This window comes from Phaethon aethereus, assembly GCF_964289735.1.
Source record: "Phaethon aethereus genome assembly, chromosome: 8".
Classification (NCBI taxonomy): Eukaryota; Metazoa; Chordata; class Aves; order Phaethontiformes; family Phaethontidae; genus Phaethon; species Phaethon aethereus.
The window spans coordinates 17347352-17365636 of record NC_138584.1 but is presented as its reverse complement, the minus strand read 5'-3'; the positions used below and the strand labels follow the sequence as shown (position 1 = coordinate 17365636).

The 18285-nt window shown below is 35.9% G+C and overlaps 1 protein-coding gene across 1 annotated transcript in view; it reads right to left on the bottom strand.

Annotated features, from left to right (window-relative positions):
• Nucleotides 1-18010, bottom strand: part of HFM1 (helicase for meiosis 1) — a gene marked incomplete at both ends in the record, with an annotated part of 49207 nt that extends 31197 nt beyond the window's left edge. Inside the window, 16 exon segments of the mRNA XM_082002762.1 lie at nt 1404-1549; nt 3676-3777; nt 3869-3912; nt 4852-4940; nt 5029-5229; nt 5685-5846; nt 5915-5964; nt 5967-6057; nt 6417-6568; nt 8865-8997; nt 10496-10566; nt 13057-13104; nt 14612-14877; nt 15651-15969; nt 17426-17544; nt 17940-18010. Of these exon segments, the coding sequence (XP_081858888.1) occupies nt 1404-1549; nt 3676-3777; nt 3869-3912; nt 4852-4940; nt 5029-5229; nt 5685-5846; nt 5915-5964; nt 5967-6057; nt 6417-6568; nt 8865-8997; nt 10496-10566; nt 13057-13104; nt 14612-14877; nt 15651-15969; nt 17426-17544; nt 17940-18010 (2064 nt within the window).
• Nucleotides 18011-18285: the final 275 nt, after the last annotated feature.

Genomic DNA, 18285 nt, shown 5'->3' with positions numbered 1-18285 from the left:
CTTGTTGAAATGCCTGTTGAATGCCAAGGCCTCTCTAACTTAAAGGCAAGTTCTATCTCATTTGGGCAGCAAGCAGGACTAGGGATTCCAGCCATCACTGGCAGGCAGGTCAGCGCACCAGCCTATATGTGCTAGTGTACTTATAACAGAGACATGTTGAGAAACACCAAAAAAGTGAACTGTTAGAAGTTACAACTGTTACAAGACCTTACAAGGTCCACAGCTAAGGAAAGGATTCCTAACCAAAACCAAGGAAAATAATTTACTGACATGAATTTTCATTAGTAATCACCAAACATTAGAAAGTCTTGAATGAGCAGTCAAACCTTTTGTAGCAATTTTTTATAACCTTCATCATCTAATCTCAAGCCAGCTGACTTAGATTATTTTGTTTTGCAATGGGAAAAATACTGTTAGACTGATTTATTGTTTTTTGTACATGAAGTTTCCTGACTTTTGCATTTTTTGGATCAGATTAGTATATGTAATACTGAAAGGCAGATCTTTGTAAATATTTGAGGTCTTGACTCACTAAATTAAAGTGGCTTAGGAATCTGAGACACAACTTTAAAAATCTTACTGAATTACAATCTCTAGCAAAAAAACCCCATTCAGTTAAGAAAGTTCGGAATATCGGAATTTCCATACTAGTTTAGATCTTAGGTCCAAATAAAATACTGTCATGTACACAACATACCACAGTGGCTAATATAGGCAGCCTCTAGAGACAGATGTGGGGTAAGCTATCTCCTGTATAAGGCTTTATCTGTATTTCTAAAAATTAAAAGACTTAAAAATGTCAGATTTAACATAAATAATTCAGAGACTTTAAAGAGGTATAATTAAAATAACCATTTTTAATCCCCTCCCCCCACCTCCTTTTTACAAAAAAAGCAATGTCTGAACTGTTTCTAAAACATAGCATTCTTGGCATCAGCAACCTCTTCTGGAAGCAAAATGAATTATAGCTTTTTGAAGGCAGTGTTTGTGACCCTCCCCCTCTACTCCACTTCTAACTTAATTAGATGCTTTCTTGTTCTGATCTTCTGAGAGCAAAAGCACATTGCTCTCTATACTATTCAATATTCCAGAATTTTTATCATGCAATTTATAAGTTGTGTGCCAGCTTCCTACTTTATCTCTAATCCTCATTCATTATGTAACACAAATGTAATCTTTAGATCTTGTTCCACAGCAAGGTGAAGCAGTACTTTTTAGTGGACAATACAAAAGCAAACAGATTTCTTTCTCAAGAAGTTACCCAGGAGTAATTTAACTATTAATAACAACCCTTTAAAAAACAAATGCCGCAGTAAAATTGTTGGCATTGTAGTTTCTTTGCCAAGAATAGTTTCTACTGATCTGCCTATAGACAGCATCAATATAATATAGCATTAACTTACTTGAGGCCTTCCTGCTCTCCCAATCATTTGCAGAATATCAGTTTCACTGTACTCTTGGAACACTCCTCCAACATAGTGCATTGTGGATTTTATAATCACCAGATGTGCAGGTAGATTGACTCCCATAGCTAAGGTGCTAGTAGTAACTACATCAGATTAAAGTATATTGATTGCAAGATGAACACCATTGAAATGTCTGGCAGACATTAAACAAGCAGCAAATAAGTGACTAACCCTTGATTCCCAAGAGCTCTTATTTTCTAGTGAAGTCAGTGGGTGTTCTGCACCACAAAAAATAAGATGTATATTACAGTCATGTATTTGCATAACAATTTCTGTGTATCTGATCATCAGCATTCATTTATTATCAAGTATTCTTTAACAAACTACATCCCAGATATTTTTATTTAAACATTCCTTAACATTTAGAGATAATCCAGAATCCTATCCATCAATACAACACACATACACACTGAAGAAACGTTATTCATATTTCTTCATGGATAGATATTTGAATACAACCATGACTTCATCGTGCTCTGTAGTGATCAGTATCTTCAAGATACTTTTTTTTTTTAAGTCATCAGTCATTAGCATTGTTTATATCCACAGTTCCAAACCAGAATCACCACCAATACTACCACAATACTTTACCAATACACACTCTCACATGGAAAACACCAGTCAAGTTTGTGGCAAATTATCTCACACTCATGTTTTCGAATTCACTTTCTCTAATGAATATATGGGGTGGCAGGAACTGAACATGGAAAGCCAGCTATACAGGACCACTGGTAAAATATTCCTCTAGGAAAACAAAGTATTAATGAATTTTCCAATACTTTTTTGAAATAAAATGAGAACTAAAATTAGTAATTATAGGTGCATCAGGAAAGAAGAATCCAATCTAAACTAAAGCCATAACCACACCATCTTGTGAGTATATTACTGGTTTTCATATTGTAATGGTATGCAAAATGGGACATTTGTCAAAACAAAATCACCTAACCATAAAAGAGTTGCAAAGAAAAGTTACTTACCAGTGCAATCACAGCTTCCATCCGTGTGTGTGTATATACACACACATACACACACACACAGTGAGTATACACACACTCTATTTCAAGACCAAAGAATTTTTCCTCTTTTCAATATCTGTGAAAGGTGTGTTAAAACTCAACCCTCCATCACGCTCACAAACATATAAAGTGGAATATGCCCCGTACTCTTTCAGTTTCCCCTCAATTGCAGAAATGTAGTTCTAGTATCTTAGATTATTCTGAAATATTTATACAAACTATAAATTTCAAAGGACTTAAGTACCAATAAGCAACTTTGCATTCTTTCACTGGTAGTCCATATGTACGTTCACATTGTGCTCAGCTGTGCCACAGGATCTCAAAGTTATTTTTGCAAAGAGCAACAGTAGCACCACAGTCTCTCGAGGTTTTAAAAATAGCACCACAGTTGGCAACGCCACACATAGTGCACCAGGCAGCCAAAGTACAGCAGATTGCAGGGATGCAGAGACTTTTTAATACTGCGGACATTGCAATTCCAGCAAGGTCACCAGATGACAGTAAGGGTATCTGCCTTAAATTTTGATAGTGAGTCATGACCATTGTACAGGGAAGAAAAAAATCCATGAACCTTTCAGTGTTGTACACGAACCACACAATTCCCCATAGGGTCTGAATCTTCTTCACAGAAAAAAGAAAGCCTGGATGAGGTGAGATCACCACATCTCAAACAGATACCTCCTCATTTCAGGTAGCAGCAGATGGAATATTTCTTAGGAACCTCCCCATCAGTCAAAACACCTTGCATGGGAGTTTGAAAATAGTATGCAGCCCATCTGAGAAGCATAAATGTAAAAGATTACCTTCAGGGAAGCCACTGCTGCAAAGGACAGAAACAAAGAAAATATCATGTGACCTCTGAGGAAAGACACACTAGCAGAGAGTTCCACCTCAACAGGATGGCTCAGTGGTATGAAAACAAAATGGACATGGCCAGATCTATATAGATATATGAGGGAGGATGACATCCATGTATGCTGAAATGAAGAAAAGTTCTATGGTCTTTAATAACAGTGCATATGTATACTCACAGAGTAAAAGTGCATGAAAAACACAAACACATCTTTATCTGGATTTTACAAAGTAATTCCAAAGGTTAAACAAATTATAGAATCATAAAATATTACCACTTCCAAACTGCAGTCTTCTCAGGATACATTAACATTTTGATTTTCAAAGTTAAATTTACTTACAAAGTACTGGTAAGTCTCCTACGGCAAAAGCTCCTTCAATTATTTTTCTGTCAGATATCTCCATACCCGCATGATGATAAGCCACACCATACATTAAAAGATCTGATAGTCAAGTAATATAGATAATTATTTCATTAAGTACTTGACTCAAGCAAGTATTCAGTCACTGAGAAGAGTAGTAGGCTATATTTACCTCTCAGTTTGGAATCTCTCAATGAATTTGCAGACCTCTGTAATCTATGCAACAGAAAAAAAATACTTCAAAATCACAAAACAGATTCACTAATTTAAGTGGAATATACAAAGACACAAGAATGTTTTTAAAATGCAAAAATAAAGCTTCACATGAAACTAGATACACAATTACCCCACTAAACATTGTAAGATGTATTCCTTGACATGTGCATTTTTTACTATTTATATTTATTATTTACTATTTATACTTCCCCATAGTTCTACTGCATTTGTGCTTTTTAAGGATGTTCTTAGTTTTCAACTACATGTTAGACTATCAAAAGGACATAGTCTTAAAATAACTTTTAAAATATACATTCTTTGGGTATTTTCAACCACCACCTTTCCCATCTTTGCAAAGGGAACAAACCGACTCTCTGAGGCAGCTGTTGCAGCCTTTCCAGCCCTGTCATCTTTCCAAGTAACAACCCACAATCTAGACATGTTGCTCACATAAGGCAAAGACGACCATGTTTGAGGTCCAAAATCAGGAAGTTGCTTCTGCAGCTGCCATGACTAGGCAACCTTGAAGTAAACAGTAGTTAATATGGGACATGGCTGTATTTGTTAAAGGTTTCTGATAATGCAAAGACTTCTTATGGCGTAACTTAAAACACTAGTAAGACCACACCCAATTCAACTATTCGTACACTTAATATTTGCGCTACAGGGCCTTATAGGTCCATAGGAATTAACATCTGTATGTTCAGAAAGCAGCTTTTAGAAACAACTTAATGTTCGTGAAAAGTACCCTAAACATCTGAGAAGCAAATAAAACTTCCCAAGAGTGCCAATTTACCAAAAACAATATCAACTGTGATGGTGATTTTGTTGCAGACACCCCTCTGCTAGAAATTGTATTAGCTCAACAGCTTTCTTCACAGAAGTCACAGGTTTACTAAAACACACAAACACTTATTAACAACTCAAATACAAAAATACCTTTGTTTCTGTTCTATACTCAGTAGAAATTTAGCATCTTTTGCAAGAACAGAAGCAGCCTGCTGTACTCCTTTTCTTGTGGCACAAAACTATAAGTAAGAAAAGACTTTTTTGAACCAATACTTTTAAGAATGGAACAATTTCAAATGTGATGGGGGAAAAAAAAAGCTGTTGTACCACAAGTGCTGGTTTTTGTTCCGAGTATGTTTGTATAATACTAGCTATCTTGTAGTTAAGAGTTAAATCAAATCTGAATTCTGTCTGATTGTCACTGCAGGGAAAACCAAGAACAATTTTGCGTAGCTTCACTGGTCGTTGTTCCTCATCTATTTTCATACATACAGCAGGCATTTTACTATCTGAAAGCCATTCTGCAATCTTTAAAAAAGAAATAGAATGGAAATGATAAATTTCTGCTTTTAATCACACTCTGCTCTAACTGCATCACACAATAATTAGTCTACCTAATTTACACACCACTTTTGGCACATGTAAACTATTAACACATTTGACATTGCTATTATCATTAAAATAACAGGTGAAGTTCTACCTTCTACAGGACCGATATAATTCGGACTGAAATCTCAAGTCTGTTGTGATTCATACTTAGAGACGAAAATCACAAACAGAAATCTAACACTGAAGCATGTCCACATTTGGCTGATAGTTCCATATGGTTCTAGGTAATTTATTACATTAACATCATCTCACAGCTGCCTTCAGCTGACAGCTTCAAAATTACAACTTTGTTATCAATCTGAATTTATAACTCCGGGTAAATGTTACAAAATACAACTACATTAATTAAAATACAGTTAAAATGAAACTCTTACATCTTCAGCATTTGGGATTGTTGCAGAAACAGCTACAAATCTCAAGGGAGGAACAGTGCCACGATTCTCTGAAAGACGCCAAAGAGAAGACTGAACTGTCTTCATCCGACTGACTACAACTTCTAACGTTGCACCACGGCTTTCATCCTTTATAACATGCACCTATTAGGAATTTTAAAAGATTTGCTAAATATTTCTCCAGTTACAATCTATACATGTGTTAAATAAACATTTTCTAGTTTTCCTTTTATCTTCAAGAACAAAAACAGTGCATATAAAACATCCACTTTCTTACCTCATCAATGAGAAACAGTCGTACAAGCTGGACCATAGAGTTGTCTCTCCACCTTCTAGTCATGCTATCCCATTTTTCCTAAAAGAAAAAACCACCACAATGAAACAACTGAAGGTGAAAGATGTTTTAAAGGCCAACATATGCCAGAAGTACAGGACAGGTAGACATGCCTGAACTTTTTAATACATCTTTAAATAAAGTCAGTTATATTAATTCAAGTTAAAGCCATGTATGTTTCATCTGGCACATTATTATATTACTAACTGTTGTTTACATGAACTAATAGTATGCACAGCAGTGTGCAGGGCAAGCATAAGGATCATAAAATTACTACTTATTACAAAAAAAAAAAAGGAGCAGTCCTAGTAGCATACAATTAGTAGACTACCAATGTCTGCTTATTCTAGGTTTTTGTAAGAATTGGGATTGAAACCTACAGGTGTAGTGATAATAATGTGAGCATGATGAATTTCAAATAAATCATCCATCACTGTATCTCCTGTCAGTTCCTTGCAGCTGAGTCCTATAGGTCCAAATTTTTCCTTCCAATCATCAAAACGTTGACTGCATAGAGCTTTTATTGGAGCCACTAAAAGTAACACAACATAATCAAACTTACATCAGGAAAACCAAATCTTCAACTGTATAGCTAAAGATGCTAAGTGCATACATTTTTAAGATGTATTATTGAATTTAATTTCCTCAATTTTCACCTTTGCTCCCAGAACCATAACATTTGTAACTGGTATTATTATCCTTATTATCCTGTTCCATGTGCAAAGATCAATGTTGAGCTTTGGGACTCAATTCTTCTCTATCAACAATCAGAAACAGAACCCTTTAATTAAGGTTATTTATGCCCTCTCCTAATCCTGATTTTTTCCTCAATCCCACATGGAAACAATCATTCAGCTATCAAAGGTTTTCTCAGAGATGGAAAAAAACACAGGAAATACATATTTTCTAATGGAAGATCATACAAATACCAGCCTTTTTCCAGTTCAGAATGATTTGAGCACTCTGTATTCAGAGAAAACAGGAATTATAAATAAGAAACCATCCATGAGCAACAGATAGAATACCAGAAGAAATCAAAATCTATCTAAACCAAATGTACAGTTAAGTGTAGTCAGAGTCATACTGAGCAGCTAACACAGCAGGTAGCAGCTAACACGGCAGGTAGCAGTTCTGATGCTAGTCCTAGTGAACAGTCTCCTAAAACTATGTATTAATACCTTTTTTTTTTCCCCCTGAGGATACATACTATACTTTTGCAGATGGAACCTGATTTCTAGAAATCAGAAGTAATTATCTACAAAGACTGATACTAGCAACACACATAAGTCTATATTGGATGGGTAATCTATACGGAAAACGTAGTGATTGAAGTGAAAGAAGTGATCTACACATGATCCAAAACCAGCAGTAATAAAATGGATCTTGCAGTGATTACATTCTAGGCCAGTTAGAGCCACTGGAATATGAACCATTTCTGCATATCAGCTGACAAGTGATCCCTAAGATGAAGAGACTTAAAGAAGCAGTTTCTGCTTCAGAAGGAGGTATAAAATCTCCTAAGTGTACCAGTGGCATATAAAGCAGGGGAAATCACTAGCTCCAGCAAACTGATTAAGCCACCAGTAAGTAACTCAAAAAATTGCAAAAGTAATAATCTTTTGCTGTGCAAGAATGCAAGAAGCTAGTGATTGCTCCCAGAACTTCAGTCACCAATCCTTAGCATGTGTTAAAGCTACTGGGAAACAACTCTTAATTTACACAACAACTGCAAGCTAATTCACATACATTGGGCCACTGATGAACCAGGTACCAGAGCATGCTCGAGCAGTACATAATCCAATTAACAGCTCTGTTCCAACATTTGGAAAACTGACATGTCTCTTTCTCCATCACTGTCAAACCTAGAAAGTTCAGCAGATCTAATTCCACCAGCAGGTTAACTGCTTCCTTACAGAAAGTTCCAACCAGCCAATTTGTATCAATTCTATCAAGGTAATCAAAAACATTACAGTACACTGAAATGCTCCACCTCCATTTGCTGACAGAGAAACTATAATACATGCCTGTTGATAAAACGTCTGTTTACAATACACAGTAAACTCTAAATCAACATTAGCTTTATTGTAAGAATTTGAACACTTTGGAATTAGAAAAAACCCAAACAATTATGCTGAAACTTTTGTAAAGATAAAGATTAACCATTAGTAGCAAGACTGACAAATATATCACTGTCTGAATTAATTAAAACTGGGACAAACCACCAATTTAATCTGATTTACATGATATGAACTCAATTCTCCAGGAAGGAAAGAAAAAAAGTGTAATTGCTGTGACTGTCTTCAAGTATTTTCATTAGTTCCTATACACATCAATTAAACTCATGAAGATCACAGCTCTGTTGCCTCTGAATTAGTAGACAGAAAGGAACAGTTAGCATGAAACCTTGCCAAGTAAGGGAATATTGGAAAATTTGACCCTCATCTCAGAGCAAGAAAGGCATACAAAAGATACTGTGTGATTTCTGGTTCTGCCACTAAGAATTTGTTTTAGTTTCCTTTGCTTTCTTCTTCCCTTTTTGCGTACATCTTGCCTTCTTAGAGGACACACTCTTTACAAGACATTTGCATTTTTATTTGTACAGGCAATACTGAACACTACAGAGTGTTGTTACGTACTAGTAATAGTTACAGTGGTATCACAAACAAATAAACCCTAAAAGAAACAACTTTTTAAAGAATGAGGTTGGTCATAACTTCTTAACGTATTTAATTTCAATGTTATTAAAGCACTCACTCCAGATCTCCACATTTGCAGAATGACATTTCCTACTGCTGTCACCAAAATGTTTAAAGCTGCATAATACTTACTGTAAACAACTTTAATATTTAACCAAGGCAGTGGGGCCTCCATGAGTAATCTGGTAATAGCTAGCTCAAACATTACAGTTTTTCCAGAGCCAGTTGGAGCACAAATCACAAAATTCCTATCTGTATAAAGAAGCTAGGAAAGAATTGCAAAGTAGTAAATAACACAGCTATCCATTGTACCTATTCATAGAATCTTATTCATACATTCCAAAAGCATTGTCTAGGGGAAAACGACACAAGACAAATATTATTACATTGATATATGTAGTCCTCAAAAAATTTTTGTATTAGATGTGAACTTTAAGCTACAGCAAAAGAAAGAACACCTTCTGCTACACATATGCCACAGAAATGTAAAGGAGATACTGTTCATCTAAGGTTATTATGTAATGAAGTCTACCATTCTGCTACAAACAAAAAACCCAGTATCTAGCCTTAGATGACGTTAATAGAGAATCACTACCAATATCCAACTGCAACGAAAAGTAGGCTCGTCAGAAAGAGGTTTTTTGTGCTCAAATTCAAAGTGCAATTTTATTTCCTTCTGTAATTCAATCTGTATTCAGAACTCCAACATTGTTGAATATATATAATTTTAATAGCATGTTAAGCTTTTAATAATGATGAAAGTAGGTTTTGTGTGATTATGTTTCCTTCCTTCCTTCCCCCACCTTCTAACCTCCACCATCTCAGAAGCCATATATGTCCATGTCACGTTCTCTCATTTTCCTCTGACCAGGTTGACTCTACCCTCCTTCCTCTTCCACGGTGTCACTCACCCATCCTCCCTCCATGCAGCATGCTCTGTGCAGCTTCACTTCCTTCCTTCCCTCCCAATTTCTCATGGATTCTACTATTATAATTCTTTTTTCATTTCCTTCTTTTTCTTCCTTCCAACTCCTTTAGAGCTGTTAATGCTCTAAAACTACTCTGACTGTTAGAAGCTCACAAGGATGAATGGGAATCACCTAGTACTTCATTTATAAATAACTGTAGCAATGACTGACACTGACAGTACTGCTGAACAGCTGCAAGAATTCCCTGTGTTTTTCCTCTACCATTCCCAATGTTCACAAAGATCAGTAAAGTATGAATGCTGTATGAATACAAAATTTTCCCTGATTTTTGTTAAATTATCCTTTGTAACATTCACTGTGAATCAACCAGAGAAATTCTACCAAGTTGAATGCTTACAACTCATTTCTTGGAACCAGAGAGTTGCTACCAAGTTGAATTTTGCCAGCTTAACCAATAAAACAAACAAACAAGACCATTATCTTTTTAATATGCTGATTTCTCTTAATTTTTTAACAACATATCATGTCTTATACATGAATGTTAAGCAAATCCTGTCCTTCCTGGTACCTTACAAACAAGTTTATAATTAGGAGTACCAATACATGAGCCAACTATTGCCCTGAGAACTCTGTTTTTTGCAACTTTCATGAAAGTAAGTCTTGCTTACAGCTGTGGTTTTCCATTATTCTAGGAAGAAAGAGTCACACAAGATTATTTTACAGGCCAATATGATGTATAACTCATCATAAAATAAGCACAAATGTGGAAGTAAGGGAAAATACCCCAAATCTACAAAGTACTACTTGCAGCTGCAGCTAATGTTTCATACTTACATCATCCAAAGCTTTAGACTGTGCATAGTTAAAATATGGGAACTCCTTAAAAATACTTCTAAATTGGGTTGCTTGACAGCATTAAGGAATTGAAAACAACTGAGTGAAAATTATGAGAATTTTTTTTTAGAGCTGTAAATGCATCTCTTTCTTGTAATTTAAATGCAAACTTAAACATAGAATCATAGAATTTTTGAGTTGGAAGGGACCTTTTAAGGTCACCTAGTCAAATCCCCCAGCAGTGAGCCGGGACATCTTGCCCAGTAACCTGTCAAATCATAGAATCATACAATAGTTTGGGTTGGAAGGGACCTCTGGAGGTCATCCAGTCCAACCTCCCTACAATGAGCAGGGACATCTTCAACTAGACCAGGTTGCTCAGAGCCCCGTCCAACCTGACCTTGAATGTTTCCACAGATGGGGCATCTACTGCCTCTCTGGGCAACCTGTGCTGGTGTTTTACCACGTATGTCACAATCTTTCACTCACATAGCCTTGTAAAAAATTATCAAAAAGTAACCTATTAAATGATTTAGTAGCTTTATTTAGATTCTTAGTGTGCCATATATTCCACTTCACCAAAAAAAAACCCACTATGTGAGAGGTTTCAGGATTATACCAATAATCAAGAACCTTCTCCTATGAACCATAGGCTTCACAGAATAGTATACAATTAAGGAATGTGAAACTGCAAGGGACAAAACCTTTATTCTACACAGCAAACCACATACAAGCACAAGCAAAGCACTGCTGTTAGCATATCTAAAGTGTCAATGGTCACATTATATTTGTAATATAACACAAATTAATTAGCATAATATTGTAAGCCCAGTCATAACAGTAGCAAAGAAATTCACCTTAATCCCTTAGTTCTGACAGTGGTTTTAAAGATATTGTCAATCGCTAATATTGTATATTCTTCAGATAATAACATTCTTACCTAATATACGAGTAAGAGGAAAGAGAGTAATGCTACATTACAAATCCAAATGAGTGAGTTGATCCTTGTCTGGACTTGCATTGAAGCCACACAAGCAGACCAACTGTCACCATCGGATCAGGCTGAGCATGCACACACAGCCAGACATAACACCAACAGTAACACAAACAATGAACTGCTGAGGACTCAGATTGATGTTACATTAAAAGACTAAATAGAGAGGAAAAGAAAAAGAGTAAAACAAGAAATAAAAGTAGTTCAATATAAACATTAAAGAATGGGTAAAGATAACCAAGTAATATTAGACTAAAGAAAATAAGGATTTCCTAAAAAAGGCCTTCTCTAAAATTACCTAAACGATCTATTTTCAAAATGCAGAACATTGACTATCTGTAATTGGCAACTCAGAACAGCTGAGTCCTTACTAATTTTGGAAATTATGACACTTCTTAAAGCTACTCACATTAATTTGCCTAAATTTAGACATTTCCTCTTCCTGATATTTAACCTACCACTTAACATGGACCTGTTGGAGTGGGTCCAGAGGAATGGAACACCTCTCCTATGGGGACAGGCTGAGAGAGTTGGGGTTGTTCAGCATGGAGAAGGCTCCAGGGAGACCTTATTGCAGCCTTCCAGTACTTAAAGAGGGCTTATAAGAAATATGGGGACAGACCAGGGCCTGTAGCAATAGGAGAAGCGGTAATGGTTTTAAAGTAAAAGAGGGTAGATTTCGACTAGATATAAGGAAGAAATTTTTCACAGTGAGGGTGCTGAAACACAGGCACAGGTTGCCCAGAGAGGTGGTAGATGCCCCATCCCTGGCAACATTCGAGGTCAGGTTGGATGGGGCTCTGAGCAACCTGGTCTAGTTGAACATGTCCCTGCTCATTGTAGGGAGGTTAGACTGGATGACGTCCAGAGGTCCCTTCCAACCCAAACTATTGTATGATTCTATGATTTGACAGGTTACTAGAAACAAAATACTCAAAAGATAGTGTAAAAAAAGGAAAAAAAAAAAAGGAGAAAGCTTGACAGATATAGATGTATGGTTCATTATGTTATGGGTTCAAGGCAGGGGCAAGAAAAAGGAAAACTATTATAAAATCTGCTTAAAGAATGGAAATATACTGCATGCACACTACATCATAAATACAGATCTACAAGGAATATGTGAAGTTTATTTTCTCATGATAAAATGAGACAAAAAGTAAGATTCAGTTTTCCTAATAAGCTTAAATACTAATTCACTTTTCCTTTATTTAAAGGGTATGGGGATATATGCGTCTTTGCATATAAAATCTGGCCTGAAATATATACTATGCAAACTAAAAATTTTACATTTTAAAAATAAACGATTTTGAGGATAAAATTTGAATGTTTGAAATAAGAATAAATTTGCTTGGCAATTATCTATAAGTTGTCCTGTTTTCATTCTAGCTTTGGAATTCCACAGGGTAAACCTCTATTCATCATTTAATTCCCAGCATTACGTTACAAATCAAAACTATTACAGTGTAATGCATGAGTACCTATGGCTACAAATTAAACACTATAATTTTGTAAATGTACGAGCATTGTAATAAAATCAGTAAATCAGATACAGCAAATACAAGGATACGTATTTCTGTGACAGCCCTCAAAATTTCCAATTTCCTTCCTGTAGTTCCTAAAGAAATAAAAAGGAGTAAATTTATAAAACCAGGTTTGTTTTCAACCATGAAAAATACATTCCTGACCCCAAGCTGTGTGTTCTGCAAGACTAAAACAAGGTCCAGGTGATACAGAAGGAGCTGACAGGATAGGACAGGGAGGTCACAAGCTCATCATTTGAAAGGATCATCTTGGTGGCCAGTTGCTGAACTTGCTCCAGTTTAAGGATGTCTTGCCTGTACTAGAGGCTCAAAACTTGATGCAGTGTCTAGACATGGACTAAAAAGTGCCAAGAAGAAGGGGATAATCACTTCCCTCAACTTCCTGGCTTCGTTACTGTTAACAAAGCCCAGGATGCTGTTGGCCTTCGTTACTGCTGGGACACACTGCTTGCTCACGTTCAGCAAGCTGTTTGCCAGACCCCAGGCACTTTTCTGCAGAGCTGCCCCCAGTCAGTCCATCCCAGGGGAGCTCCAGGGGTTCTTCTCCTTCCCTGGGGCAGGACTTCGCATTTGTTCCTGCTGAATTTCATGAGATCCCTGGCAGTCCCCTCCTCCCTGCAGTCCTCCAGTTGTGTAGGCATACGGGCAGAGCATGACCCATTAACGACCACCCTCTGAGCCTGACCATCCAACCTTTTTTTTTTTTTTTACCCATGCAGTTGTCCATCCATTCCTAATGTCCTAACCTGGATACAAGCATGTTGTGGAAGACAGTGTTTCTCAACCACTCTATGACTCCATGAAAAGCCTTGCTGAAGTCAAAGTAAATGACATCCACTGCCCTCCCCTCATCCACAAATTGAGTCACCGTTGTTCAGAAGGCAAACAGAATTCCATTCCTGACCAGCCTACAAATCCCATCCTAAGCCACAGCTCTGCCCTACAATTTGCTGCTAGTTGTGTCTACTCCGTATTTCTGTAGCAGTTAGCCAGGTACACAAAGTACATTCCACAGATGCAATGAGTTCCTGTCCCAAAAAGCTTAAAACCTAGAAATAACGAACATGTATTTAAAAACTATTGAAAACCAAAAATTCTTTCTAAAACAAGTATTTTATCATGTCATCAAAATTGTCACCACTTTCCTCCATCTTCCAGATTTTTTCCTATTTAAAATCTATTTCTACAAAGATAGAAGTATGAGCCACATCACAAATAAACATTCCGTTTTCAATTTCTCGTTTCAAATGAAGATGAGACTATTTACCATATGAAGGGATGAGGCTGCTCTTCTCCAAATTGTTTAGGGGACTGATTTGAAGTGACATTTTCAAAAAGGTTTACATGACTTGGCACTTTTGAAAACGTGACTCTTCATAAATTTTTTACCCAGTTCATATTGAACAACAATGCAAATAAGTTACATAGAATTGCAGTATCTTTTATCAAGTTTATCCAATTATCTCACCTTGAGCTAGTGGGAAAATGTTCTTCACTCTATCTCAGATCATGGATATCCACTATTATTACATAGCAAAGAGAGGCAGTTGGTTTTTCTTGAAATAGAGTAATAATAATTACCTGTCATATCCAGAATCTCTGAAGCATTAGCAAATGATTTCATTTCAATTCCATTTTTAGATGCAATGTCCCCATCATTTACCCTTTGCAGAGTAAAATCTGAGTCTTTACTTATTGGTGTATGATGATTATTTCTCCATAAACCTTCTTTTCTCACTTCTTTCAGCTTTTCATTTGTATTTAAGTAAGGATCACTTTCCTTCACATCCATAGAACTATCATTAAATTCTGTATTTTTGTACATATAACCAGACATTTTAAATAAGCTGCAAAAGATCCAGGATTTTCATTAGTTTGTTGTAATGTTACACAGTTCCTCTAATATTTGAAAAATACGTATGTTTGTATTAGAAGCAGAACTAGTAAGATACAATCATAAGAAAAGTTTGTATCTAACTTTATTTCATCTGACACTCTTCTACCTGAAGAAGACTCCTTTCAAGATATATTTTAACTTTACTTTCATTCCAGAAAGAACCTGACAGAATAAACTGCCTGTCCAGGTGGGCTCTGAATCACAACAGCAAATTAACTGTCAATCTCTACATAATTAAAAACGAGAGAGACATACAGGTTCTGAGGAATGAGAAGAGCTGGGCATAGAAGAGTTTTTCTGTAAAACCTCTACTCCCAGGCAGCACTGAAATCATGTTGAGAACTGCTCAAGGTATTCCTGTCTGGCTGACCTCTGCTCTGAAAAGCAAGTGATCTTAGCCTTCTTGCTTGTTACCGTGTGGATACAGAACTTGAAATAGTATTTTGAGAAACCTTTGTTATCTAACAATTTCTTTAAAATTGAAGCAACAAACTTCATCCTTACTTTTCTCATAAAAGAGGCTAAGCACAGGACACATTTAATTACGCCATTAAAATATTGCCAAAGGAAAGATCTTTTTTCCTCATACTGAAAAGAATTAGTGCCTGGAGCCCTGTTAAAGTACCTTCAATTGAAGGATCCAAAACTCCATGTTTAACAAATGTATCTAAAATAATATGATTCTGACAGTTGATAAATTATCAGAATTGACTAGACACATACCTTTTTCTTAATGTTGAATGAACACTTTCATCATCACTCTTTTCTGGAAAATTACTTAATATTTTATTTTGTGAAAAATTTGCACCAGGTTGCTGAGAAACCCCTGCTCCTGTTTCAGATTTATCTTGGTCAGAAGAGAGAGACAATGAAACCATTTTCAGACTTATATGCCGAAAACTAATTTTCTCTCTTTCTCCTACACTTAATTGAAGCACTTCTTTTTCAGAGGCTATGCCAAAATGAACAGGTGCTGGTGATTTATCATTTCCCTCCTCCATGCTACTCTTATATTGTTGTATAAACTTCTGGTGCTTTTTCCCTCCCACAAAACCAATACATTTTTATTTCTATTAATATTCATATTCCTATTCACAGTCATTTTATTAAATATCTTCCACACAGAATAAGCCAAATTCACATATGTTATACAAAGTGATATTTCTATCTTATTGCAAGAACTTCAGTGCATATTTTATGACTCGTGCTGATGAATGCAATGCATCTGTTGTCAGTTAAAAAGTTATAGAAATAGGGTCATTTTTCATGCTTCGTATATGAAATAAAGGAGCAAAACTATTCCTCAGAACTACAAAGCAGTTTGTAAGGTACAAACTCTTCACCCTATCCCAGAATAAAGATGGTCTTTTTAAAAAGATGACACAATGGCTAAGCTTGAAGTTCCTACTACAAACAGCTGTGAGATAAACCCTGCAGTCTCAACAGTCAAAATTCATAATGATGTTGGTGACAGGCTGGTTTCATAGTCATCTTGGTTAATTATCACATTTTGTAGGGTTAGTTCTCAGTAGGATTGGTGTTCTGATCTGGCTGACCATACAAGCACTGCTGTCAGCAAAAGCAAGGCAAGAGCAGAAGTAAGCAACTGAATGCAACAGGATTACAGAACAGCTCTATTCCACAGCCTATTAATTTCAGTGTTATCCATCTAGAAACATAAAATTACAATGGCCTGTTTGTGACATAACTCCAACAGTTCTACTTCTACAAACACCAGAAAGCTTATTTGAACGAGTAGTTCTTAATGGAACTGTTCTTGCGTAAAGTAGAAAACAACCCTTGTCTTAACAATGTAATTCCTAAATAGAGAGTATCGTAAATCAGCACAGCAGCTAAGAAATGCAGAAACCTAGCTGACAGAGATAAAGCAGCTGAATTCTTTAAATTAAGTTTCCTTAAGATGATCCTGAATGTCTAGATGGACGGAATACTCCACTTAGCAGCAATCAAGGGCAAGATTCACTTTTGGCCTCCTGAATAACAATTTGAATAAAGCCCCAAAAGGGAAGAAGAAAGTTAGGTTCCTATAAACTCTCAGTTCCTTGGGTTGGAGACAGGCCATCAGATCCATGTGTTGCATTATGCTCCTACAGCTGCTTCCTACTGTGTTATGATGCTTCATGGAACAATGTGGAATAGCTGAAATTTTGATCATACTTCTTACCTTGCCCACTTCTGCACAGTAAACTTGTAGCCTGTATATGCCCAAAGAGGACTGCTAGTACTCCAAATATATCTAAGACCATCACTGTCAACTAAAATACATTCTTTGTCTATATTGGCATACCTAGAATGTTTCATATTTTACACCATTAAAAGAGAGAGGAGGAAGTATCTGTCACACTAATTATTTGTTAAGCCATTCAAAATTAATGACAAGTATTACAGTTTAGTGTTAAGTTTATGGTTGGTCTCAATGACCTTAAAGGTCTTTTCCAACCTAAATGATTCTATGATTCTATTCTATGATATTTTACCCATATGAGTGTTTGCAGTGTTTTTTTCCAGTTCTCTCTGCAACTCCTCTGCAGCTGGAATTTCAGCAATAGCTGGAGCAGGTGCAATACAAATCTTAGGCTCTTCATTTTCTAGATGCCTATTTTTAACACACAAATGTAAGGTAAAAACATTTATTAAGCACCCTCCACAATATCTAGCTCAAATCCACTAATCATAAACAACCTACAGTTTCTCCTGCTAAAAAATATTCTTATGCTTCAATTTGTGTGATTTTTAAACACACAAAATTTAAGAGACAGAACTTCTGCTAACCCATATTTCTTATAGGCCTATGATACACCTGCATCATTGAAACTTCAGTGTGCTTCGAAAAACACTTCAAAATATGGGTTATGAACCTGGAAATTTCTAGTCCCACAATTCTATTGATAGACAGAAAAGGGAGTTATAAAAAAAAATTCTGCTGTAAAATTATTCAGAGTGTGGAAAAACTTGGAAAACAATTATATATATTTAACAATAAAGATTTACCTTTGTCTTGTAACTGGTCTTTCATAAAACAAATTATCCAATGAAAAGATCATATCTGCAGAGTTGAACATTTTTAGATCAAATGTGAAGTCTCTTAATTTGCAAAAGGCAGAACAAGGAACTGTGAAACTGAAATTACTAGAATTGAACCTGTGTAAGCAATAGAAAGCTTATTAGTTATAAGTGCCAATACTTAATTTCTGTATTTTTTTTCTTTCAGACCTCTTGCCTAAATCCTTAATTCTTCTTCAAAAAGAGACCCTCTCTCCTGATAAAATATGGTTCATATTACTTATGACCAAAAAATCCTGTAGGATAGCACTCTAAACCACCTTTACATTACCAT